Genomic DNA, 26994 nt, shown 5'->3' with positions numbered 1-26994 from the left:
TCACAGCTACAGAAGTTTATTGCTGTCTGTTTAAGAAGATGAAAGTCTTGGTTAAGGTATCATCTGATTCGGCATCTAGTGAGGACTTTTTCTCTGGTTTGTAGGTGGCTCTTTCTCTCACCATGACCTTCCCACCACAAACCAGTAACCAAACTCCCATACACCTCCTCTACAAGAGCCCTGCATTACACCATCTTCTGCTGCTTTTTCAAAGGATCTAAACCTGCTACTACTTAAAAAATTACATATTTCTTCCGGACTTGGAGTTACTACTACTTGGAGGTAGTTGTAAGCCATGTGATATAGGTACTGGAAACTGAACTCAAAGTCCTCTGGAAAAACAGCAACTGTTTTTAAAAACTGAGCCATCTCTCCAAACCTAGATCAATATTTGAGATAGAAAAAAAATCTTAGTATTTGGAGGCTGGGGAGATGGCTCAGTAGTTAAGAGTACTTGCTCCAATGACACTGTCAGCAGAACAAAACAACAGCCTGCCAATTGGAAAAAGATCTTCACCAACCCTACATTTGATAGAGGACTAATATACAGAATATATAAAGAACTCAAGAAATTAGACACCAACAAACCAAATAATCCAATTTAAAAAATGGAATGGAGAGCTAAGCAGAGAATTCTCAACAGAGGAATATAGAATTGCAGAGAAACACTTAAAGAAATGTTCAACATCCCTAGTCATTAGGGAAATGCAAATGAAAACAACTCTGAGATTCCATCTTACATCTATCAGAATGGCTAAGATCAAAAACTCAAGTGATAACATATGCTGGAGAGGATGTAAATAAAAGAGAACCCTCCTCCATTGCTGATAGGAGTGCAAACTTATACAACCACTTTAGAAATCAGTCTGGCACTTTCTCAGAAAATTGAGAACAGCGCTACTTCCAGATCCAGCTATACCACTCCTGGGTATACCAGGATCCAGCTATACCACTCCGAAAGATGCTCAAGTATACAACAAGGACATTTGCTCAACCATGTTCATAGCAGCTTTATTGGTAATAGCCAGAACCTGGAAACATCTGGATGTCCCTCAACGGAGGAATGAATACAGAAATTGATGTATATCTACATAATGGAATACTACTCAGCTATTAAAAAACAAGGAAATCATGAAATTTGCAGGCAAATGGATAGAAGTAGAAGAAATCATCCTGACTGAGGTAACCCAGAAACAGAAAGACAGGCATGGCATACATTCACTAAGAAACAGATATTAGTCTTATAATATAGGACAGCCATCTACAGACCTAAAAAAGCTAAATACTAAGGAGGGCACTCAGGAGGTTGCTTAAACCTCATTTAGAATAGCAAACAGGATAGACACCAGAAGCGGTGGAAAAGAGGAATCAGAATGGGAGTCTAGTATAGAGGGTCCTCTGAAAAGATTCACCCAACGGGGGATCGAAGCAGATGCTGAGACTCAGGGCCAAACTTTGGGCGAAGAGCAGGGAGTGTTATGAAGGAAAAGAAGGGTGGGATTAGAGGGACATGGATGGGGCAGGAGCCCCACAAGGAGACCAACAAAACTAAAAGATCTGAGCCCAGAGACTGATGTACCAACAGAGGACCATGCATGGAGAGGACCTAGACCCCTGCTCAGATGTGGCTGATTGGCAGCTCAGTCTCCATGTGGATCTTTGAGTGAGGGGATCCTCAGGGGCTGCCCTATCATAAACTCAGTTGACTGCTCTCTGATCACTTGCCCCTGATGATGCAACCTTGCCAGACCACAGAGGAAGAGGATCCAAGCAGTCCTGATGAGATTTAACAAGCTATAGGCAGATGGCAATAGTGGAGAACTCCCCCTTTCAGTAGACTAGGGGAAGGGGTTGAGGGGAAAATAGAGGGAGGGTAGGACTCAGGGAGTTGAGGAAGGGGGCTTCAATCAGGATATATAATGAATAAATTGTGAAGAAAAAAATTTTTAAAGAGTGCTTGTTGCTCTCCCAAAGAATTCAAGTTTGATACCTAGTACCCATGTCAACAATTTACAGCTACCTATAACTCCAGTTTCAGAGGGTCCAAGGCTTTCTTCTGGTCTTTGGGGCACCTTCACACTCACCCACACAGACATACAGACATATAAGCCAAAAGATTTAAGAGGAAGGAAGGAAGGAAGGAAGGAAGGGAGGGAGGGAGGGAGGGAGGGAGGGAGGGAGGGAGGGGGAGGGAGGGAGGGAGGGAGGGAGGGAGGGGGAGGGAGGGAGGGAGGGAGTGAGAGAAGGAAGGGAGGAAAGAAAGAGAGAGAGAGAGAGAGAGAGAGAGAAGGAAGGAAGGAAGGAAGGAAGGAAGGAAGGAAGAGGAAGGAAGGAAGGAAGGAAGGAAGGAAGGAAGGAAGGAAGGAAGGAAGGAAGGAAGGAAGGAAGGAAGGAAGGAAGGAAGGAGAAAGAAAGAAAGCTAGGTGTGGTACCACATACTATTTAACCCCAGTACTCAGGAAGCAGAATTAAGGGGACCATTGTTAGATCAAGGCTAGCCTGATGTACTTAGAAAGTTCCAGGACAGTCAGGGCTACATAGTGAGACCCTGTCTTACAGACAGAGGGGGTGAGAATATGTGATCACACCCCATGCTTTCATTTTTGTAGGCTAATACCTGAAGTTTCTGAGACAAGGAACAAAAGTATATTTAACTTTTTAAAAAAAACATGTATTATTCATGCATAGACTATGAGAAATAAGAAATGTGCTGAGTGGACCTGGTAAACATTGAGTTCTGAGAGAAAGAGAGATTTTGACCAGGCCTGATGATATATGCCTACAATCCCAATACTCAAGAGGTAAGGACAAGAGAATTGGGAGTTTCAAGGCAAACTAGCCTCTGCTACATGTAAAATCTGAAGTTGAACTGACTTCATCATATCCTGTCTCCAAAACCGCAAAGTAAATAATATTTTGCCCTGTACATACATCCAGACAAAGTATAGTTATTCCCTAGTATCCATCAGGATTGGCTCCAGGACCTAAATAGTCCCAACCAGCTATTGGTCCCGCCATCTTGTTATAGTTGAGGCAGGACAGCTCCAGATGAGGGCCACCATGTCACAGTGTGTCCTCGGCCCCAGGTTCCCAAGCCCCATCTTCTTCTGAGCTCCACCACCCACCAACGCACCATTGCGAGCAGTTCTTAAATTCTTCCCGGTATCAGGAAACTTGCCACCAAGTCCCCACAATGCCCTTGGTTTGCTTGGTTCACTGCCCTGGCCCAAATAAAGAATATAATCCAAGCTCAACAGCGATCTGAATGATCATTAGTCCTGCCCTGCTGGGAGAGTATATCCGCAGGAACCCCAATACTGAGGCCCTACCTCACTGGCCTGTCCATGGAGCAGTAACTGGGTATCCAGGCTGCAATGAGCCATGCCCTGATGGTTGTCAGGTTTGAGTTCTGGACCAAGATCTCATCCCCCAAAGATCCAGGAATTAATTAGTGGCAGCTGAAAGCAATCACAAATAATTACAGTGGCCTGTGTAGCTTAGGAACGTAGCCCTGAATGCACGTGGGGTCAGCCTGAAGCATCCAAATGCTCTGACACTGCTCATGAGCCCCTTGGTCCATAGAAAACTGAAGTTTCACACTTGGATGATCACTCCCCACTGACAAGGAAATTGTCCTTTAGACTCTTCTTAAATACAGAATTGCATGGTTGGACTCCAGGGGCTGAGATGTGGCCTTGTCTCCCGGGGAGCCTCTGGGAGCAGAAAGATCATCTTGCCTTTTATGGCCCCTACAACCTTCAGACCATAAGCATCCCACACTCTCCACTGGCATTCTCTTGAGTAATTTGCTTCTCTCTTACCCCTTAAACTTCCTTCCTCTCCACCACAGAGAGGAGGCAAACACCACTCACTAACCTTGTCTTACATTTTTTTCTTCTTGTATAAAAATAACAAATTGTGCTCACTTTGCCTCTTTGTTCCCCTAAAGCATTTTTCTGTCTTTCAAAGGTTGTAACACTCATTGCATAGACTCTGGGACTCTCCCATACAGCTGCCTCTGACCAACTTGCCTCCTTGGTTTATTTTTTTCCATTATTATATTATATTATATTATTATTTATTACAATTTATTCATATTGTATCTCAGCTGTAGCCCCCTCCCTTATGTCTTCCCTGTTCCACCCTCCCTCTTCTCCTCCCATGCCCCTCCTCCAGTCCACTGATAGCTGAGGCCCTCCTCCCTACTATCTGACACTAGCCTATCAGGTCTCATCAAGACTGCCTGGTCCTCTCTCTGTGGCCTAGTAAGGCCACCTCACCAGGGAAAGGCGATCAAAGAGCAGGAAACCAAGTTCTTGCCCCTGCTCCCCTTACTAAAGAACCTTCCGGAGACTGAGCTGCCCATGGGCTACATCTGAGCAGGGGGTCTAGGTCCTCTCCATGCATGGTCCTCGGTTGATTCATCAGTCTCTGCAGGCCCCACTGGGCCAAGAGTTTTTGGCTCCACTGGTCTCCTTGTGGGGCTCCTGTCTGCTCCAGGCCTTCTATGTCCCCCTTCTTAGGCTGGTGGAGATCCTCTTCTTTCATACACTGCCCTGGAGCTGAGCACTGAACGCCATGACCTTTGGGTTGAAAATGAAGTTGCCCACCTTGAACACCAGGGGCCAGGCAAGGAGAGGAGAGCATTCAGCCCTGGCTCGGGTGCCAAGAGTCCTTCCTTTGATCTTCTGTAGCACTTGCTGCAAATGTACCTGTGTGGGCTTCATTTCTCCTGATGCACAGGACACGTGACCAAAAGGAAAGCTCAAGGGACAGTTTTTAGATTCTTTTTTTTTTTTCTCAGTTTTTAGATTCTTTTAGTAGCTTTATTTTGTAAGGACTTTGTTGTGGGTTGCTTACATACATTTGAATTTATCCATTTTAAATTTTTAATTTGAATAATTGAGGCATGTAACTACCCCCAATGTTTCTTTCTCTTCAGAAAGTTTCCCCGACCCTTAATGTTAATCATTGCCCTGAACTCTGCTCCCTAGCAAGCACCTCACTGTTTTCCATGGCTGTTTGTCTTATCTATCATAATATAAAAGGAATTATCTGTGACTAGCTCTGTCTTCACCTAATGCTTTTGAGATTTAAGGAGCAGCTCTCACTGCTAGCTCCTTGTATGTTCACACCATCCTCTGTCCTCTCACCAACTGATACCCATCTGAGTGAATGGAGGCAGGTTATTAAAGACTTTGTGTAGGCAAAATGTAACATTCCCATTTCTACCCTGAGAGTAGACCTGCTGAGCCATATAACAAGTGAGTGTTCATTCAACTCAAAAAAAAAAAAACCAAAAAAGCTGCCCAACTCTCTTCCAAGATGATTCTTTGATCCCCTGCCAGCTGCTGCATGTCCTGTCTCAGACTCCCAAGTGATAAGATAACAAGTGGGTACCACCGTGCCTCATGATCTTATGGTTTTAAATCTGATTCTAATGGATGGGCATGTAGGGGTGTCTCATTACAGATGTTTTCTTGAATCTCCTTCTCTATACCATACTTCTGTAGATGTAAACACAGAGTCACACCACACACACAGTCACACACACACACACAAAATCATACCCCACACAAAGTCATACCCCACACACAATCACACACATACCACATACACACATACACACAGACATAGCACACACACTACACTCACACAAAGTCACACACAGTCACACACACACATACAGTCACAAACACCACACACACACACTCTACACACACACACAGTCACACACACAGCATGTTGTATTGGGGGTGGAAGCTGAGAAAACTTACTTCAGAGACAGAAGCTTAAAATGCAAGCTTTATTTTCTTCGTGTGCAGGGAAGCAGCCAGTTCCGGATCTGAACTGCGTCACAGCAGGGAAGCTGTATTGCATATTTAAAGGGTGAAAACCTTAAGATCAGGGGGCATTGTTGAGTGTCAGGGTATCCAATCAATTTTAACATTATGGGTTAACCAAGAGAGTTTCTCTTGGTGGCAGGGCCTGATCCAGGACATCTGGCCTCAAGGCCTTTAATTATTTTCCAAGAAGGCCCTTAATTTATACTCCTAGATATTTGGTCCAGGGCCCAAGATGATAAAGAAACAAAGGAGTCATCTAACTGTAGTAAATTAGGGCTTTGTAATCAATATTTTTACAATTTAGGCACCTCGATTAAGGTAACAAAAGCAAGTTTTACAGTTTTTTTTTACCAGTTAACAATTAGGAAAGTGTTTCAAGGAGCTGGGTAGGGAATGGCTCTGCAAGCTTGAGAATGTGAACCTAGTTTGACTTTGCTAGCAAACTGGGGGAGAAAAAAATGTAATTGTTGCTTCCAGAAGGCTGGGCTCTGGTGGCTGCCTCCTTACACACACAGTCTCTCTCTCTCTCTCTCTCTCTCTCTCTCACACACACACACACACACACACACACACACACACACCATACCACAGAAATGCCCTGAGAGTCTTCTTTATTCCACTTGTCTCTGGTCTTGGCCACTGGTGATTCGGGGCCTCTGATGATGGTACAGTACGTGGCAGAGCATGGGGACCTTCCCACAGCTGTGGCACATGTAGCTCAGGATCAGGAAGTACTGGTGACACCTGCAAAGTCACTGAGGAGGGACCCAGACAGCACTGGGCACTCCGAATGCAGAGCTAGGATGCAGAGGCCATGACTAGTTTTCTGTAGGTGTTACAGGTTCTTTGAGATGGAGCCCCACGTCGCTTCCTCAAAGAATTCAGGCTTGTAGGCAGAGCCTGGGCTATTTATATCCTCACAGCCTTCTGAAACTAGGAAGTAAACTTTTAAAGATTTGGCAAGGAAGGAGATAAGTGGCCTTGAACTGGATTTCAACTATGGGGTGAGGGGCCCTTGGGAAGTGCTAGTTTCCAGTGCATTTCAAATGAAAAAGCCACGGCTGTGCAGGAATGCACTGTGCAGAACCTCAGACCGTGAACTGGAAAGAACGGGGACCTTCAGTGAGGACCTACTCAGCTGTAGGTCCTGGAATCAAGAAGGTGTTTCCTTGTCAAATGAAAGGCTCGCTCAGAGTAAATGAGTAAACATTGCTCTAATCATTCCCTTCCACCCCAACCAAAGGTCAGTTCTATTTCTTTTTCTGTGGACATTCTAACTGTTCACCCCATGAACTTTCAGGTTCTGTTTCCACCTTTCTGCCTGGCTTCTCCACTCCAGTCACAGCTTTCTGCTCTCTCATCTCTACCCCCAACACTTCTGTTGGACTCATGGCTGCAAGAACAGCGATTGTAGTGACTCCCTCGTTAGCGTGGAGGACTCCTGGCCTCTTGGAGAAAGCTTCTGCCCCACACTCCTGCAGATTCTTCCTTGCCGACCTCATCTGATCTTGCTGATTAGGTGGAGAGAAACTTCTAGAAAAGAGTAGGAGAGAGAAAATAGCAGATGCTCTTAGCTTTGCTGTAGAGAGAAAAAAAATGAGGCAAAAAGCAGTTTGGGTATTTTAGTATAGTTTTGTTTGCTGGTGGTGCTAGGGATTGACCCCTAGGCCTCACACATGCTGTGTAAGCATTCTACCACTGAGCTATAGCCCCAGATCTGAACAGGATGCTTCCTAAATGAGGGTGAGTTTACAGTAGAAGCTGGAGGTGCAGAAGGATCCAGGGAAGATAGGAGGGGGCTTGGGGCTGATGTCCATGAATGGGCTTCAGATGGAGGCCAGAATGAAGCAAACAATGATAGGGTAAGAAATTCTGTAGAGCCAAGAGTGGGTGGCACATGCCTGTAATGCCAGCACTCAGGGAGGCAGAGACAGGCAGATCTCTGTGAGTTTGAGGCCAGCCTAGTCTACAAAGTGAGTCAAGGAAGAAAGAAAGAAGGAAGGAAGGGAGGGAGGGAGGGAGGGAGGGAGAGAGGGAGGGAGGGAGAGAGGGAGGGAGAGAAGGAAGGAAGCAAGGAAGGAAGGAAGGAAGATAGGAAGGAAGGAAGTTTGGTAGACGTTTGTGACCTGGCGTTAACTCCACTTATTTGACCTTGAGCAAGGGTACCTTGACATTTCCTGCTCAAACAGCACTCAAGATGAGAAGGGAATAGGAGCATAGGTCTGAGGCTAGCCTGGGATAATTGTGAGACCTTGTATCAAAATACATATGTGGGGCACTGGAGAGAAATCATATTGGTAAAGAGCACTGGTTACCTTTCCAAAGGACCTGGGCTTGACTGCCAGCACCCATATGGTAACTCACAACCCTCTTTTACTCCAGTTACAGGGGACCCAACACCCTTTTCTGACTTCTGAGGACACTGTATACACCTGACGTACAGACGTACATGCAGGCAAAACACCCATACACATAAAAGAAAAATAAAGAAATATTTTTTAAAAAATACACACATATACATATTCTGTTTAGGACCATAGGAAGGACACCTTGTGAACCCAGAAATCATGAAGGGTATCCCTTCTACAATAACAGTCAAGGGACTATTGGTTCTCTGTTTTAAAGTCTGGGCTGGGATTCCTTCTACCAGCTCACTGAACAGACTCACCTCAGGGTTAACACATCCAGGTGACATGCTCAGCAGCTTCTGCGACCCAAGCAGGCTTAGGCCATACTTACACCCTCAGCACACCTTTGTGGTGGGCATATGGCACCAAGACTATGCACATTCAGAATGCAAATAAGGGGTCTCGGGAGCTTGGTGGATTTTTAAAGCCAGTGGAGCCAGACAGAAGTTTGCTGCAGCTCTCAGAGTTCCTCAGGGCTCTCCCAATAAGGTAATGCCTAACTGGAGCCGGAATTTACCTTGAGACTTACAGGAAGCTCAGGATCTAGCTGACCTGCAGTTCAGCCACTGCAATTGTAAGCGTGCAGCACCATGCCAGGCAAAAGCTGGGCATGAACACCAGGGGGTGCCATATCGTAGGACTCTCCAGGAGCCGCTGCTGGTCCTGCTCCAGGAGCAGCCAGAACACAAAACGCTTCATTCCAGAGCTGGCCACCAACAAACTGAGGCAGACCAAGTTACTTTCCACAAGAGAAGAGGTACTATAAACGGCAGGTCGTCTCCAGCCTTCCACAGCTTCTTCCGGTGTGCTAAGAGAAGTATGGGGAGGATGGTACAAGCTGGGTCCAGTGTCCTAGTCCGGGTAACATGTCTGCTCCTGGCATTACCTGCCACAGTCGCTGGTAAGATACACTCCCTGACCCTGTGAAGTAGGGCTTCCAGCTGGGTAGGAAACCTGAGGAAGGAGGGGATAAGAGTGAGGCAGGAACCAGTAAGAGTGAACAGCCCTCTCTGGGAAGGGGTCCAATGTAGAAGAATGAAGGCAGTGTGTATCCTGTCTGAGCAGGAGCCTGTGTTATCAGTATGCTTATGGGGGTGGGGTGTTTATCTGTTTTCTATGGACTGAACCCAGATACTTAACATACTAAGCAAGCTCTACCACTGAGCTGTATCCCTAGTCTCATCTTTGTGTTTTAAAGGGACAAAAGACTTACTGTAATCAGTCATGGTAAGACAAGTAAGAGTGTCATAAAGGAAGCTTACTCACAATTCCCTGAAAAAAATAGGGGTACAGATCACCCACACCATGAGTCCATACAGGGAAGCCACCAGATAACAGGACAAGTAAGGGGGAGCTGGGAGAGACTCTTTCTTCTTACTTTCACAAATGGGCAAGAACAAGCAATGCAGGCTCCAGATGTCAAAGCATCTGGACATGGAAAATAACAAGCTGGACTATCACATATTAGTTAGCATGTGAGTAACCTGAGGTTCGAGTGGGCAGCACGTCTGATTCAGCCTAGAGGTTGTGACACAGGTAAGGAAGAGGAAGTCAGGGACAGTCGCGGAGATAAAAGCCATGTGTGCTAACACAGGCTTGTAATACTAGCCCTGAGGAGGTAGAAGCAGGAGAATCAGGGGTTAAAGGCCAGCCTCCATTACATAGCAATTTCAAGGCCAGGCTGAACCTGTCTCAAAAAAACAAATAATAATCATGAAGGTAACCACTTGCTCAAGAGCTCAACCACGATGCTGTGTGGAGAGTGCTCAGAATAGAACCCCCGCAAAACAGACACTGGAGAAGCAAGTGTCACTTTGCTCTAAAAGTCCATCTTTCCATCCATCCCCTCATAGAGGCTGTAGACTGGCCCAACAACCCCTCTCTCCCGTTCTCAGGATCCGAAGTCACTCAGCCTGAGGTGGACACACTCCTGGGTCGTGTGCGAGGCCGACAGGTGGGCGTGAAGGGTACAGACCGTGTGGTCAATGTATTCCTGGGCATCCCCTTTGCTCAGGCGCCGCTGGGACCTCTCCGGTTCTCAGCCCCACTCCCACCACAGCCCTGGGAAGGTGTGAGGGACGCCACCACGGCTCCCCCAATGTGAGTACCCCTGCAAGAGGCGGGCAAGTGGGCAGGGTGGTGGCCAGGGTGTGTGGAGCTCATGGCTGAGCTGGGATCCCCCTTGGCTGTAGGTGCATGCAGGATGTAGAGAGAATGAGAAACTGCAGATTCACCCTCAACGAGAAGGTTCAAGTCTTATCTATGTCCGAGGACTGCCTGATCCTCAACATCTACAGCCCCTCTGAGGTCACTGCAGGGACCAGGAGGCCGGTACGTAGTCCAAAGGACCCCATCTAGCTCTACCTTGCCAACTGCCCCTCTACACCTTGCTTTCCTAAACATCTCAGAAGAAGTCCTTAGAGTACCCTGGGCTGCTAGGCAGGTGGCTGGAGTCCCAGAGGCTGGGGTCACTGACTCATAGCCATTTCAACAGGTCATGGTATGGATCCATGGGGGCTCCCTGATGGTGGGCTCCGCCACCTCCCAAGATGGATCAGCCCTGGCTGCTTATGGGGATGTGGTAGTTGTCACTGTCCAGTACCGCCTTGGGGTCTTCGGCTTCCTCAGGTGAGAGCCAGCCTGGAAGAGGACGTTGCAGCCCCGAGGACAGCCTTCTCAGGAGTCTGAGGGTAGAGGGGTTGGGGAGCTGGCTCAGCCAGTAATGCTTGCTTGTCATGCAAACATGAGGACCTGAACTAGGTCCCTAACACCCATGTAAAAGCTGAGTGTGGCTGCACGTTCTGTCATTTCAGCACTAAGTAGTCAACTAGAGACTGTTTCAAAAACCAAGAGGCAAAGCAGTTAAGCAAGGCACCTAATATTGCTCTCTGGCCTCCATGTGTCAACACTCGACAGGAATTCATATGTGTGGGCACTCTACACATATACCATGTGATCACGCACACACACATACACACACACACACACACACACACACACACACACGCACACAGGCACACAGGAAGCAGGGAGGGAGGAAGGAAGGAAGAAAATATCAAATATCCCAGGACTCCATGGTGAGAAGGAGCCCAATCAAAGCCAAAAACTGAACATTGAACTTGGGCAAAGGGTGGTGAGCTCCTGGCTGGGACTAGAGCTCCAGCAGGGAATGGGGACAAAGAGCAGCACCCTCTCCACTCTATCAGCTGTCTGAGAAGCCAGCTCTCAATGGCTACCCCGCTGCATCTGCCCACATCATAGACTGGGAAAACAGGTGCCAAAGGAGGCTAATAGCCAAGAGAGGACCGGGGAGCAGAGGAGTGCCCAGTGCCCTGGTGACTGATTCAAAGCAAATCTGCAGAGTACAAGAAAAAAAGAAATATGTCTTGGGAGCTATCTTGATCTAATCATTGCCTCGCCCTGCCCCTAGCACGGGGGACAAGCACATGCCGGGCAACCGGGGCCTCCTGGATGTGGTGGCCGCTCTGCGCTGGGTGCAGGGGAACATAGCCCCTTTTGGAGGTGATCCCAACTGTGTCACTATCTTCGGTAACTCTGCTGGTGCCATGGTCGTCTCATTTCTGGTGAGTCAGCACAGAGAACTAGCAATTGTGGTCAGATCTGAGAGGGCTCCTAGCACCCCAAACTTCCTGCCTCCTCTGCCTTCTAACCTCATCTACCCTCTGTTCTGTTCCCAGGTCCTGTCTCCGATGTCTGCGGGGCTCTTCCACAGAGCCATATCCCAGAGTGGGGTTATCAACAATATGATGAAGGAGATGGACACGTGGCCTGTAGCTCAGGTCTGCCTTTCTTTCACTGTCTTACACTGACCCTGTGCTAACCTCTGGATCAGGACTCACCACTAGGGAGTCACTGAGAGGCTCAGAGGCAGTTGACTAGTGCAGTCCAGGAAGTAGGAAGTCAGACATGGCTTCCTAAAGGAGGCCACCCCTGGGAAGTTTACCTCTGGTCCTTTCCTGGGGGCATTTTTAGAGATCTCTCCTTTCCCCAAGAGTCCCTTGGGAGCCCTCCGTTCCCAGCCACTCTTTACCTAAGAGGTCTGTCCCCTTTTGAAGAGTGACCAGAAGAAGCCACCGAGCACTTTCCTAATAGGAACTGTGCATGCAAAAGCTCCAGACATAAGACAGAATGACATAGAAGTGGGAGGCCAGCAGGTAGGGGACACAGCAGGAACTGATTATACTGAAGAAGTAGAGGGTAGTGCAGGGTCTGACAGACCATACCCCTGCTGTGATGGAGGAGTATGCTGGGCATTGTAACCCTGGGTTTGAGGGATCATTCAGAAACCTCAACAGGACACATTGCCTATCTGCCCAAGAGCAGCAGCCTACCCCTCACCTCACCATGGAGGGCAAAGATTTTCTTACCACAAATTATAGACCTCCTCTGCCTCCCTGGAAGCCATCCCTCCAGCCTCTTAGCTCCAGATTGAGGACCCCTTCCATTCCCTGCCAGACATGCCCATGAATATCCTTATTGGGGCCACAAACTATTATTCAGCTAGAAAAGTATACAGTTCTCAGACAGACAAAGGGGACACGGGAACAGGAATCAGCCTCTTAGGCTGGCAGCAGGTCTCTCCAGCTAGTCTTGGACCCAGACAGCTCAGTACAGGAAGCACTGTACCGGAAGTGGAAGGTGTGAGTCTGAGAGGCAACATTATTCTCTCTGTCCCCAGAGCTTTGCCAGCTCCATGGCCTGCAGCTCCGAGTCCCCGGCTGAGCTGGTGCAGTGCCTGCTGCGGAAGGAGGGAAGGGACCTTACCAAGCAGGTGTGTCACCACTTGGGGGATGATGAGAGGTGGTGGCCCACAGGGATTCTGTCCGGGTTCTGCAGATTCAGTAGGCTTGGTCTCCACAACCGGCCTCCTGACTTGCTTCTTCCAGCAGCAAAACATGACAGTTTCCTACATAGTCAACGACTCCTTCTTCCCACAAAGCCCGGAGACATTCCTAACAGAGAAACAGTTCCCCACTGTGCCTTACCTCTTGGGAGTCAACAACCATGAGCTCGGCTGGCTCATTCTCAAGGTGAGTGTCCTTTGGCACCTGTGCTCTTCATGGCCCTGCATAGGCAGATCTTCCAGATACCATCACCACAGCAGCTATGCCCTGAGCACTCCAGTAGTTCCCATTTGGTAGGTGAGAAAGCCAAGGGTCAAGGCCACTCAGCTTCATTTTTCACCAAGCAAATGTTCCCTTGTTGAAGATTCGGTTTTTGCAAAGCGGTCTTCTGGGAAGTCCTAACCCACAGCGCATTCTTGCTGGCTGCTGGCTTATATAACCCGCTCTGAGCTACTGGGGAGTGTGACTCTGTGCCTAAGAGGCTGACTGACTAAGACTCACAGGTCTCAGACAGCATTAAGCCACTGGAGACTCGATGGGTCAGTTACCTTCTAATCCAGTCTGGGTATGTAGAGCCTGTATGAGAATGGCTCTGCCATGCTGCATTCCTGGCACCTTGTTTCATCCCGCTGTTTCTATTTGTCTACCCATCTTTACAGAAACTTTTCTCTCCCTCCATGATGTTCAAGACCAAACTCAGGTCCTGCCACATGCCAGCCAAGTACCCTGCCCTGAAGCCTACCCCTTAACCCAGCAATTGTTTTCAGTAGCTAAAGCCTCTAACAAAGGAAGGGTCCCATCATGTTTCTTCACTTTGTGGTTTGAGCAGCTGCTAGTCTGGGCCACTGGGGCTCATAGTGCAGTGCTCTGTTCAAGTGACACCATGCTGTCAAAAAAGAAACAGGCAAGAAAGAAAAAAAAAAGAAGAAAGAGGAAAGAAACAAACAAACAAACAAACAAACAAAGAAAATACTTCTTGTCTTGACATTCCCCCACTGAAAATCGATCTACCGTAAAAATTAGCTTCCCTATGCCAGCAGTTGGATATACATGAACTCAGTCCCACAAAGATCCTAGGAGGCAGGTCATTGTCATTTCTCTTTCACAGATTAGAAAAGTGAGGCATGAGAAGGTCAAGTAACTTTCATGAACCCAGGAAGTGGTAGACCCGGCATTTGGGTCAAAGAGTCAGGTGTCAGATGCTATTCAAACTAGATCATCTACTCCAGGCACCGTAGACTCCTGTGATCCACTGTGGTGGCAGAGGTAGGAGTGTCTCAAGTCTGAGACCAGCCTGGGCTACATCTTGAGCCCCTATCTCAAAAATATCTGCAACATATAAAGTCAGCACTTGATTCTATGGCCTGGGGTCTTTGTTTGCTTGTTTCTTATTTTGAAGCAAAGCCTCATTCTGTAGTCCAGCTGTCCTAAAACTCACTATGTAGCCCAGGATGGCCTCAAAGGTGAGGCATCCTCTTGCCTCAACCTCCCAAGTACTGGGATTACATGAGCCAACATGTGGTGCTTTTAACTAGAGCCCATGAGATTCTGAGGTGAACCATGGGGGACCTGAACTCCATCCACCCATAAAGAAAAGCCAGACATGGCTCTGGAAGCCTATAACCCCAGAGCTGGGGAGGTGGAGGCAGGAAGATCCCTGGAGCTCACTGTTCAGCCAGTCTAGCCAAACTGACCAACCCCAGGTTCTTCAAGAAACTCACAAAATAAGGTGGAAAGACATTGAGAAAAAAACATCCTCAACTTCTGACCTACACACACAAGCACATGCACACAAACACATGAGAACAAAACACACACATACATGTGCACACAAAAACACACATATGTACTCATGTGTGCACACAAACACATATACACAGAAATATACAAAAAAAAGGAAGAAAAACGTTGAATGAAAATAAATGTTCTCCTCCCTGTTGGTACTGCCATTAGGCCCTGACAGCTGTATGCAATGCCGCTATCCTAGACCCTCCATTCTTAGCAGTTATAGTTTATGTGCTTGCGGATTTGACTACCCATGATTCTTATCATGAGTTTGTGGACACTGGCCTAGGAATGCCCTCCTGCTTAGGCCCAAGGATGAAGGACAATGATTGAGCTTTACTGTCCCCACAGGTTTGGAATATTCTGGACAAGTTGGAACATTTGAGCCAGGAGGACATGCTAGAGATCTCAAGGCCCTTCTTGGCCCTTCTGGTAAGGCAAGAGGAAGGAGGGAGGGGCCGCTGGGCACCTAGCAGAGCAGTGTCTGATCCACTCCCGACGCTGCTCACCAGCCACCAAATCTCCCGGCCTAAGTGATGAGTCTTTATTCGGTTAAAACTAAAGAGACCAGGCGGGTGACTCTGGACTGTCCTACCAGCATTGGGGAAGCTGAGGTGGGAAAACTACAGCAAATTCAAGGCCACCCTCCAGGCCACGTAGGGAGTTCTAGGCTAGCCTGGATTACAGAGTGACCCTTTATCTCTAATAATAATAATAATGATAACTTGAGATGGTGTGGTTCTCAAAAGACAATCAGCGGAGGCAGAAATGTCTCCATGGAGACCGCCCCTTTGTGAGCACAACTACACACCCAGGACCGTCACGCTCTGCATGCAGATAGGCACTCATCCTCTTTGGTTCTCGTGGCAGCCCTGTGAAGCAGAAACTGCCCGTTTCCCTGTTGCACAGATAAGAAAAGTGACCCCTTTTCTTATCTTAATCAAGTGTTAAGATTCCATTGTCAGGTACAGAGCCAGAAGAACTCAGGGTCAGACAGATCCCAGCCCTGGTCACTTAGCCAGTTCTCCCAGTTCCTCTGAGCCCACAGCTCCACTGCAAATGGAGACGATGTTTCCTGCTCGTCTGAGCTCCCTGGAGACTGAACACTGTACGTGCAGAGCTGGCCCGATACCCAGGCAGCACCCATGTGTGCTCCCTTCTTTGGAAACCCCAGAGCCCTCTCCGTCATGCAACCTCATTGCGGCTCTCTGGGATTGTGAGGCACCCCATCATTGCTTATTCCTGGTTAACTTTCACCTAGCATCTGCTTCCAGACCACATTCTGTGCTGCAGACCTCATAGAGGTCTCCAAACAATTTACCAGGCAGACACTGGCTTTCAGGGCAGCTCAGACACCTTCTTGGGGTGGTACAGACAAACAGTGGCCATGGGCTGCCAGTTAACTCTACACTTGAGTTTAGTAGCTCAGGCCTTTAATTCTAGCACTCCGTGAGGAGGCCAGCCTGGTCTAAGACAGCCAAGACTATACAGAGAAACCCTGTCTTAAAAAAAAAAAAAAAAAAACAACAACCAGGGATGCAGTTAGGGAGATGGTTGTCCCCTGGAGCATGAACCCCAGTATGTAAAATAAACTATCATGGAGGGTGTGGGGATCTGCGAGAAGTCGGCCAAAGCTGTGCAGATCTGAACAGACCTAAGACTGACCTCTCACTCTAGGATGTGCCTCTTGAGATTATGCCCACGGTCACACACGAATACCTAGATAATGGCTCAGATGCGTCAGCTACAAGGCATGCCTTACAGGAATTGCTGGGTGATATCATGTTCGTCATTCCTACCTTGAACTTTTCAAGACATCTTCAAGGTAAACCAGCCCTTCTTGCCACCTTTCCTGCTGATAGATGAAGTCCCAAGATGCCTTGCACCACACACTCTACTGCCACCTCCAGGCCCTTCTTGCTTCTGGATGTAGTGCCACAGAAGTGGGTGGTACCTCTGGCAGAGTACCTTGCAGATGAAACAGGCATTCAAAGAGCTAAAATGACTTATCAAAGGCCACCCTGCAGGGCGCATCACTAATTCTTTCTTGGAGATTCATTCAGTCAGGAAGCAATTAAGTGCTTCTCCTGGGGAAAGCCTTGCTTCACTCCCGAAACTGGCACAGTCCTATAACAGCCCCGAACTCTTAACCTTCAGGTAAGATGCACAGGTCCTCTCTGGGCCTCACTTTCATCATTTGTAAAGTGAGAACATAGTGAGGGTTAATCTAAAGCAGTGGTGTGGCCACAGCTAATGCTGTGACCCCCTTTAATGCATTTCCTCATGGTGTGGTCAACCCCAACCATAAAATTATTTAGTTGCTGCTTTGCAGTTTTGCTACTGTCATGAGTTGTAATGTAAACACCTGATATGTGTGATATCTGATATGTGACCGGAGAGTGGTCTCAACCCACAGATTGAGAACTGCTGATCTAAAGATCATCCTGAGTGTGGAACAAATGATAAGAGCACACAGAGCTATGTTCAGTCAGGCCAGGCGTGGTGACTTCCACCCCAGCACGTAGGACGTGGAGACAGTACGATCAGGAGCTCAAGGTCATCCTTGGCTACATAGTTAGTTTGAGGATTGCCTAGACCAAATGAGATTTTTGTCTTTTAAAAGCATCAACATCCACCAAGCAGTCTCAGGAACGCTTGCAGTCTATCTCTGGTCTGAACCATTGTTATGATGAAGGATGACGTCATTGTGCTGCCAAACGGCCTGATTAAACTGTAGGCACCTAACAAGAATCCCACCTTCTCTGTAGATGCTGGGTGCCCTGTTTTCTTGTACGAGTTCCAACATACACCCAGTTCATTTGCGAAGTTCAAGCCAGCCTGGGTGAAGGCTGACCATGCATGTGAGAGTGCCTTTGTCTTTGGAGGTCCTTTTCTCACAGACGAGAGCTCCTACCTGGGTAAGGACAGACAGACATTCAATCCCTAGGCTACCATGCTCCAAAGTGGTCTTTCGGGAACAGAGGTCTCATCAGCACCAGACACCTTTGGGCATAGTCTAAACCTCACCTGACCCTAATCCAGACCTGTCCCTCCCACCAGCCTTCCCAGAGGCCACAGAGGAAGAAAAGCAGCTGAGCCTGACCATGATGGCCCAATGGAGCCAGTTTGCATACACAGGGTGAGTAGGAAGTTGCACATGCCAGGCTTTGGGCCTCATGTCTGCATCTACCTGGGGAATAGAATCAACCCTTGGTTCTCATTCATTCCTCTTGCCCAGGAACCCCAATGGCAAGGGGCTGCCTCCTTGGCCCCAGCTAAACAAGTTAGAACAATACTTGGAGATTGGCCTAGAACCACGGACTGGGGTGAAGCTAAAGAAAGGCCGGCTAGAGTTCTGGACAGAGACACTACCCAGAAAAATCCAAGAGTGGCGACAGCAACGAAAGACCAGGAAAGCTTCGGAGGAACTCTGAGGCCAGGCCTGTCTGGACCTTCCTGCCTGGGACCAACCCAAGAAGCGGTGGGGTCCCAGCAGGGCAGCCTCTTGCTGTTTCTGCCCAGAGACTTCACCCTGGACCACGCTGATGCAAATCCATGTTTGTTAAGGCATCAGGTGCTGCAAAACCAGTACGATGCACTATTGGAATGTTACTACCCTGTTTCCCACTTCCGGACCCTTACACAAGCTCCTGCTTCTCCCTGAAGTACCTTGAATCCTTGCTGTATGTCAAGGTCCAGCATATTAGTCAAGTTCTTCAAAAGATCTGTTCTCCTGAGAAACCTCCTCTGCCTTCTCTAGGCCATGTGTACCCATTAGAACCATGTCTACCATGATCTCACACTGTCTGTGTCCATGTCTTTGTCTCTCCCAGAGAAGGTCTCTGAAAATGAAAATAGACAACCTAGCCCTGTCACCCACAGCAAGGTGAGTCAGGGCCTGGTGACAGGGAGTGACAGATAGGATCTATGAATTGTGGAGTCTAGATTTTAACCCAGACCCTTCAGGTATCAGAATCATGTTCTATCTCCCATGGATGTCCACCCTGGCCAGGAAGGTGACCATGGTGTCACCTTCTTGATTCGGAAGTTTTTTTAGCACCCAGCTTAAAATAAACCTTAGCACCTAGGGGTCTTTCTGTTCTCCAATCCCTTCTTCACCAACAAAGTTTGTCCCTGTAGCCTGATAGAGAGCCTGACAGCTATGAAGCGAGGCTCTGCATTTGTTTCTGGCACCACAAGAAGCTGTAAGAAATAGTCTGTGCCTGATTTGGGGGAAAGAAGGCCATCTAAGCTAAGACCTAAAAGATAAACAGAGGTTACTCAAATGGGCAAGCCAAAGAATAAACCAGAATTGTGATAAGCAAGAAGAAAAGGGAGTTCTTAGCAGAGGCCACAACAGGAGCAGGGGCCTAAGGAAATGCTGCTCTATACAGACAGACTGAGATCAGATTATTGGGGTGACTTGATTGTGATCAGATATTGGACTTAAGAACAAGATGACCCTAGAAAGATTCTAACCAGGGGTGACTTGAACAGATGTGCTATGCAGAAGAGGGGGGTGGGACAGCAGAGTTGGGAAAGGAACGCAAGGAGAAGCCAGTGCGTTTTCCAAGATGGAGACCACTGGGAGACTCTTTTGTTCTGTTGAGAGATCTCACTTCATAACCCAGGTTTGCCTGAAACTCACTGTGTAGCCCAAGGTGGCCACAAACTCAAGCCAAACCTTCTGCCTGTGCAAGGATTATAGGTGTGCACCACCACACCCACACCGGCTTTTTGGTGGGATCTGGAGTAACAGTGACCATGTGGTGACTGATGGGACCCAGAGACGAGGGGAAAGAAAGACTGTCTGGGAGCAGTATTCACAAAGGAGCTGCTCTGGGAACAGAAGATCTAATGTGCCATGGTTTCTTCCCCCTGGTCTGAGGGCATACCACACCTGCTTTGATGCTGCCCTCTACAGAGGACCGTGGGAAGAGCTGAGCAAACTGGCTGGTGAGGCCTCAGACCTGCCTGGAGACACCTTCTCTCCACTCATGGAAGAATATTTACGGCTGGAAGGTTCCCCAGGATTCCATGCCTCTTGTGTTCACATTTTCTTTTCCCAGGCCGCTATCTCTGAAATTCACTGAACATCCCTCCCTTGCTAGCCAGGGTGTCCTAGCAGACAGATGTTTTTGTTCTGAGGCCACGGCTGTCGTGTAAAACTGAGGACAGAAAGCCTAGCTTCAGATGAGGAAATGTTGGAGCCTCTTGTGACAAGGTTGCAGAAAGGGTTATGGGTCGGTGTGCTGTGGACGCCAGGAGGCGCTGCAGGACAAAGCTGCTCAACCAGACAAAGAGCTAGCATATGCTTGCAAGGCATACACACAACCCCGTACAAACCAAGTTTAGTCCCATACCTCTCTCAGTCTCAGACACACACACTCACTGACAGGCTTTGCAGTATGAGTCCACCACTGATCAATATTTATCTTTGGGAAATTCCTTTTGCCTCTTTTTGGGTCTTTTGTTTTGTTTTTGTTGTTGTTGGTTGATTGATTTTTGTTTCATTTTGTTTTGTTTGTTTGGGGGGATAGGGTTTCTCTGTGTAGCTCCGGATGTCCTGAAACTTGTTCTGTAGACCAGGCTGGCCTGCTTTTTGTCTCCCGAGTGCTGAGATTAAAGGTGTGTGCCAACACTGGCTGGCTAGTTTGGGAGTTTGTCTGCTTGTTTGCTTGTTTTTATTTTTTTATTGGTTCTCTGTAAATTTCACATCATGCACCCCAATGCCACTCATCTTTCCCTCCCTTTGTACCTGCCCTCCACTCTTACAACCTTCTTCCAATAGAGGAAAAAAAAATCTTGTGGACACTGTAGTGTGTCAGTGTGTGCAGAGTATACCCTTTTGTCCAAACTTCTTTGCTTGAAAATATTCACTTCAATGACTCAGTCTGGCATGAGGTCTCTGGCTTCTGCTGCTCTATCAACACTGGAACCTCATTAGGACTCCTCAGTTTTCATGTTATTGCCCTGTGTCTGGAGGTACTGTAGTTTGGGATCTGTAGGACCTCCAGCAGTTCATAGATGGGGTAGATGTTGGATCTGGGCCTGAGAGGTCTCTGAGCTGGTCAGCCCTTAAGGCCAACTCACCAGCAACCCCTGCAACCAGGGTCAGCTCTACCCTAGCACCCAGCAAAAGCTCAACAAATGTTCCCTGACTAGGTATGGGCACACATTCCAGACACCTCTAATCACTGCTTAAAGATTGGCAAACTGGAGCTGTTAGCGGTGTCACCATGTTAGCATGAGTGGCACAGGCATCTTCTTCCTAAAAATAACTTGCAGCTTGTAGAAGCCCAGAAGATGTCTGTGCCAATGCTCTGGTTATCCAAATAATTTTTCTGTGGGAACCCCTGCCCTTTTGGGAGCTATTAGAAGTCACTGTGGTCCAAGCTCCTTCCTTAATCTGTCTGCAGCCAGCCACTCACCCACCTTGGGATTTTCACCTGCTTCTTGCCATATCTAAAAACTAGCTCCTGGCCCAAGTTATCTAGTCCCTAAGACCACTGCAAGGCTCTGAATGGGACATTAATTATGCTTCTTGGAGAGAACACCAACCTCTCCTCCCTTCTCCCTGCCCTGACTCGCAGGCCTCCCTTCCGACCAGTCCTACATCTCTTAGGCCTTAGGTTATCCTTGCTCTTTGGATCTTCTACTCAAGCTGCACTGCCCCCTCCTTAGGCCCTGAGCTGTCCTCCCTGTTGAAACACTGTCAAAAGACTGATACATAGTGAATAATGGTTTGAGGAACCGTATTAGGCTCCAGGAGAAAAGGCAGAAGGCCCTTTACCTCAGGTACATTTTGCTCCCTGGATTGCTCTTGGATGTGTCATCGTGTCTCCCATGACAAACATTTACATTCAATTATAAGACATGTTTATTTTTGTTGGATTTTGGAACATAACTTATAGAACCCAATCTGGTCAGTGTACCCTGGATATAGATATGGCCTTCTGCTTCGTTTTCAGGCTTTCCCAGATATAATCTATGGTACATGCCAGGCAATTGTGTTTCTATTGGTCTCTCCTGAGAAAGTTCTGGAAAATGGCTGCTGTGTTGATATTTAGTATGTGCTTACTGGCATTTATTTACATGTGGTTCTGATCCTGTTTTTCTGAACTCAGGCAACCTTTCTTGGATCATTGCTTTCTTCGTTACATTTTTGTTTAAAAGGACACTGAAACTAAAGTAAGGTTGTATACAGCATCAGGCTGTGGTCCACCCCATTCTTTCAGGTCCTTGGATCTCAGGTCCAGCAGACAAGATCTCCATAGGTTGCCTGAAAGCCCCCCTCCTTGATCCTGAAGACATTGCCCAGGACTCCAAGGAATGAAGAAGTAGTTAACATATTTTATAAGAGCCCAAGCTTGCTGACCTCTGTCTCTTCCCTCAGGCCTCTAATTTGTCCTCTGTACAGAGAAATTAAACACGAGAATCAGAGAGGGGAAGAGCCTTTCTTACAGCCACACAGTGAAGACAGAGCTCGCTGGCCTCTGACTCCACAATGTGCCCTCCTAAGGTTGACTCTCCTGCTACTGGAGCTGGTGTTTGGGGCATCTAATTTAGGTGGGAATCTATGACTGTAAAAAGTAGCAATCCAGCAAGAGAGGCCCAGAGAGAGGTGTCTTACAAGGTAATGAATTCAAATAGTGGCTTTATGGCCCTCAGAAAAATAACAGGGACCCTCACTGTTGTGACTCAGGCACCTGTGTGTTCCCTGTCCTCCAGACATGCTCTGTAGCCCCGGATATAACAGTTTGTGCAACATTCTTTCCATACCTCAGCACCACCAATCATATCTCTGGATATAGCGTGAAGAACCAAGGAGAGTTAATGTCCAGGTATCTTTCATCCTGATCTCCAGGCTCTATTCTTCTCCCAAACCATGTGAGACCCAGAGAAGAGAAGACTGTGGATTGCTGTGAGTCCTCTCAGATGTGCAAGCAGCAGTCAGGGGTTATCTGGCCTCTGACTCCTCCTGGGAGACCACACAACTCCCAGAGTGTACTTGAAGCTGCAGGAATCATCAGAATTTGACATTGCTGGCTTTATTTTGCACATTTGACCATTGAATGTCAGAAAGGTTCTCTGAAACACATGGACAGTGAATGGCTAAAGGAGCTTGGAGTCCCCATCTGTCAGATTCAGAGGGTGATGTCAATTCCACATCATTGCCTGCTTTCTTTTTGTTCAGCCAGGACACTGAAAACTCTGTGCGAGGGGTTGGGAATGTAGCTCGGTTGGTGGACTCCCTGTCACGCACAAAGCCCTGTGCTCATTCTCAAGCACGGCACGAAGCTTGTCATGCTTGAGATTCCAGCACTCAAGAAGCAGACGTAGAGGAATCAGAAAGAAGTTCAAGCTCATATTTAGCTACATATTGAGCTCAAGGCCAGCCATGAGACCCTATTTCAAATGAAGAAAAAAAGGAAGGGCGGAAGGAAGAAAGGAAGGAAGGAAGGAAGGAAGGAAGGAAGGAAGGAAGGAAGGAAGGAAGGGTAGGAGGAAGGGAGGAAGGAAGAAAGAAAGGAAGGAAGGAAGGAAGGAAGAAAGGAAGGAAGGAAGGGAGGAAGAAAGGAAAGAATGAAGGAAGGATGGGAGGAAGGAAGAAAGAAAGAAAGGGAGGGAGGGAGGAAAATAAAGAAAGAAGGAAAAGGAAAAAACAAAAAGAAGCTGGATGTGGTGGCACACATCTTTAATCCCAGCACTCAGGAGACAGAGATAGGTGGATCTCTGTGAGTTCAAGGCCAGCTTGGTCTACAAAGGGAGGTCCAGGACATCCAAGGCTACACAGAGAAACCCTGTCTCAAAAAAAAAAAAAAGAAGAAGAAGAAGGAAGAAGGGAAGGACGGTAAGAAGGAGGGAAGAAGGGAGAGAGAGAGAGAGAGAGAGAGAGAGAGAGAGAGAGAGAGAGAGAGAGAAAGGGGGGCAAGATAAGGCAAACAAAACTCTAAGTTGGTGTGGTGGCACATGTCCATTATCCCAGCACTCTAGAGGTGGACAAAGGAAAATGACAAGCTAGAGGCTAGCCCAGGCTACCTAACAAAACCTTCCTCAAAATAAGAAAAGGAGACTCAAGAGACTCAAGAAAAGCTGATATTTACCCTGAGCCAATGATGTTCCTGGAGCCTGCTAGCTCCTGGTTACCTGCTCTACATCCCTGGGCTCGGTGTGCACACTGGATGAGGCCATATGTTTCCCAAACATGTCATCAGTGTTCCTGGTATGACACAACTGCTCTCCATATGGGCCAGGTAAAAGGTTACTCCTTCCCTGGGGAAAGGCAGCAAGAGTGGAGCCAGCTGTTGGCAGGTCGGGTCCCAGAGGCCCACACAAAGCAGGCCAGCAACCCGCACAGCTGGGTGAGGGAGTCTGTGCATGGCTGATCCACCAGGGACCTACCAGGTCATCTCACCTCATTACCTGCCTTCTCTCACCACTCCCTTCCCCTGTCTACCCTAAGCATGGCCTGTGTTTTGAGTGACATAGTAGGGTGATGGCTGCATTTTAGTAAGCTAATTTTATCGAGAGGTGTGACGGCAGCGGGAGAAAGCTTTGCAAACTGAATTCCAGCATCCTATTGTTGTGAGCTCTGCTCACAAGGGGCCCAGGAGAATGAGTTGGCAGGAAGCAGAAAGCAGGTTCTTTGCGGCCTTTGTTTCATTGGTTGGTTGGTTGGTTGGTTGGTTATTTGGTTGGGTTGGTTGGTTTTTTTCTCTCCTAATGTTGTGGGTTAAACTTAGGTCCCACATTTTCTAGAAATGCATTTTACCTCTAAACTATATTCCTCCTTTTTTTTTTTTCCAGTTTTTATTTAGAAACAGGATCTTGCTAAATTGTCCAGGCAGGCTTTGAACTTGCAACTCTCCTTCTTCCACCTCAGTTTATGATCTACAGATAAGCACTGCCATGGCCTAGGTACTCAACCCTCTTTATTCAATAATAATAATAATAATAATAATAATAATAACAATAATAATTTTAAATGTATATGGGCTGAGCAGTGGTAGCCTTTAATCCCAGCACTCAGGGGGCAGAAGCAAGTGGATCTCTGAGTTTGAAGTCAGTCTGGTCTAGAGATCAAGTTCTAGGACAGCCAAGGCTACACAGAGAAACCTGTCTTGGGGGAGGGTCATTGTATCCTTAAAATTTATTTGGGAGGGACCAGTAATGCATTTGTGACAGGACATTCTGATGGAGGTCAGAGAACAGCCTGCAGGAGTCATTCCATCATTTCACCATGTAGATCCCAGGCATCAAAGTCAAGTACTCACTCTTGGCAGCGGTCACCTTGAACCTTCTCACTCTCTCCCTTTTCCCTTTTTATTTTGAGATAGGGTCTCACTAAAAGGCTCAGGTTAGCTTTGGGTTTGCAATTCTCCTGCCTTAATCTCTTAAATAGCTTATGCTACACGCCTGTGCCACCAGCCCAGAATATTTCAGTGTGCATTTTGCATGGCTGAGCTGGTCCTATGCAATAAAAATTTTAAAAATCTACCTGTTGAAGTTATTGAGCCACACCGGCCTTTTCTCATGCACCAGTTTGCCCTGGGCATTCGGTAGTTCAGAATTCCTAGACTGCACCAACTGTGAATTGAAGATATTCTAAAACACAAACGCAACAAATCAAAATTTAAAGAAATAAAAGTGTCTGTTCTACACAAGCACAGACTTTTTTGTTGTCATTATTCCCTAAGCACTGTAGTCCATTAACCGTTCATGTGGCATTTACATTGCACTGGCTCTCGTACATGATCTAAGAATAGTACATTTGAACCTGATAATTACGGCGCACACTTTCATCTCAGCAAGTAGATGCCAGGAGAATCTCAAGTTTAAGATCAGCCTGGGCTTCGTGGTGAGCTGGAGGTCAGACTAAACAACTTGGTGAAACCCTGTCTCAAAATAAAACCAAGCGGTGCTGGGGATACCGCTGGGGTACAAGTCAGTGGTAGAGGAAAAATATGCCTGGCATGTGCAAGGCTGCAGGATCATCTCCAATACTGCAAAAAATAAAATAGAATAGGGGAAGAAAAATAATAATGCATATTGTAGGATGCCTGTAAATCATGTGCAAATATGACCCCGTTTCACGTAAGAGACTTGGGCATCCTGGGATTTGGGTATCTTGCAGAGAGGAAGGGCTTCTGGAACCCATCCCTTAAAAACACTAAAAGAGTGTTCTACTTTTTAAAAAAAACAGTTATTTTGTTTGTTTGTTTGTTTGTTTGTTTGTTTCAAGACAGGGTTAATCTGTATAGCCTTGGCTGTCCTAGACTCACTTTGTAGACCAGGCTGGCCTCAAACTTACAGAGATCTGCCTGCCTCTGCCTCCCAGAGTGCTGGGATTACAGAGGTGCACCATCATGCCCATCTTGTGTTTTAGTTTTGACAACAGTAAAAATAACGTGCCTTGCGGTATGAAAAGTATGTTCAATTGGACCAAATGTATGAGGCAGCATACTCCTGTAATCCTAGCACTCAGGAGGCTGAGACAGGAGGATTAAAGACCACATCTCACAAAAGTAAAATAATCTATTTAGTACTCACTACAGTCTTAGAATCTTAGTGCTCTTCTTATGTGGATTTTGCAGGTAGGGAAAAGGTGGTTCTGAGAATCCAGTGACTTACCCCAAGCCACACAGTGACAGACCTAGGGTTCAAACCCAAGCAGCCTAGCCCAGAATCGCCATACAAAGCTGGCCGGTACTGCAGACGCTTATGAAACGCGTTCTTACTAACGCTAGGTCACGTGTTTTTTTGTTGCTGTCCTGTCTCATCTCCCCGATTCCTTCCCAGGAGCGTGGGGGTGAGGCTGATGTCAACAAGGTTGTGTGAGACTGGACCTGTCAACAAGGTTTTGTGTATTTTGGAAGTTCTCTCAGATCAAATTTCTCAGTCAAAGGACATAGGCGGTTTTTAGGTTCTTGCTCCATGTTGTCCAACTTGAGGAGACATTGTGTCATTTGCATGCTTGCTATCAGGTGAGACACCTACTTAGCCAGTATCAAGGGTGTGGTAGAGAGAAAATGTTTCCATGGTTTCTAAGGGCACACACACACACACACATACACACGCATGCACACA

At 47.3% G+C, this 26994-nt stretch overlaps 1 protein-coding gene across 5 annotated transcripts; it reads left to right on the top strand.

Annotated features, from left to right (window-relative positions):
* Positions 1-8777: 8777 nt before the first annotated feature.
* Ces3 (carboxylesterase 3) lies at positions 8778-18704 on the top strand. Of its 5 annotated transcripts, none has more exons than XM_060392112.1 (13): positions 8778-9011; positions 10150-10354; positions 10447-10585; positions 10749-10882; positions 11685-11838; positions 11953-12054; positions 12954-13046; positions 13162-13305; positions 15256-15336; positions 16582-16729; positions 17673-17822; positions 17965-18043; positions 18143-18704. In XM_060392112.1, coding segments are annotated over exons 2-13 (1422 nt in total). In that variant the 5' UTR covers positions 8778-9011; positions 10150-10352; the 3' UTR covers positions 18339-18704. The 5 variants fall into 5 exon arrangements, with proteins under 5 accessions (XP_060248095.1, XP_021487350.1, XP_021487358.1 ...); XM_021631675.2 differs by having other exon boundaries at positions 8916-9155; XM_021631683.2 differs by having other exon boundaries at positions 8918-9155; positions 13165-13305.
* Positions 18705-26994: the final 8290 nt, after the last annotated feature.

The sequence above is a fragment of the Meriones unguiculatus genome, chromosome 10 (genome assembly GCF_030254825.1).
Source record: "Meriones unguiculatus strain TT.TT164.6M chromosome 10, Bangor_MerUng_6.1, whole genome shotgun sequence".
In the NCBI taxonomy this organism is placed as follows: domain Eukaryota; kingdom Metazoa; phylum Chordata; class Mammalia; order Rodentia; family Muridae; genus Meriones; species Meriones unguiculatus.
The sequence above is the reverse complement of the archived record's forward strand: the minus strand, read 5'-3'. Positions and strand labels throughout refer to the sequence as shown.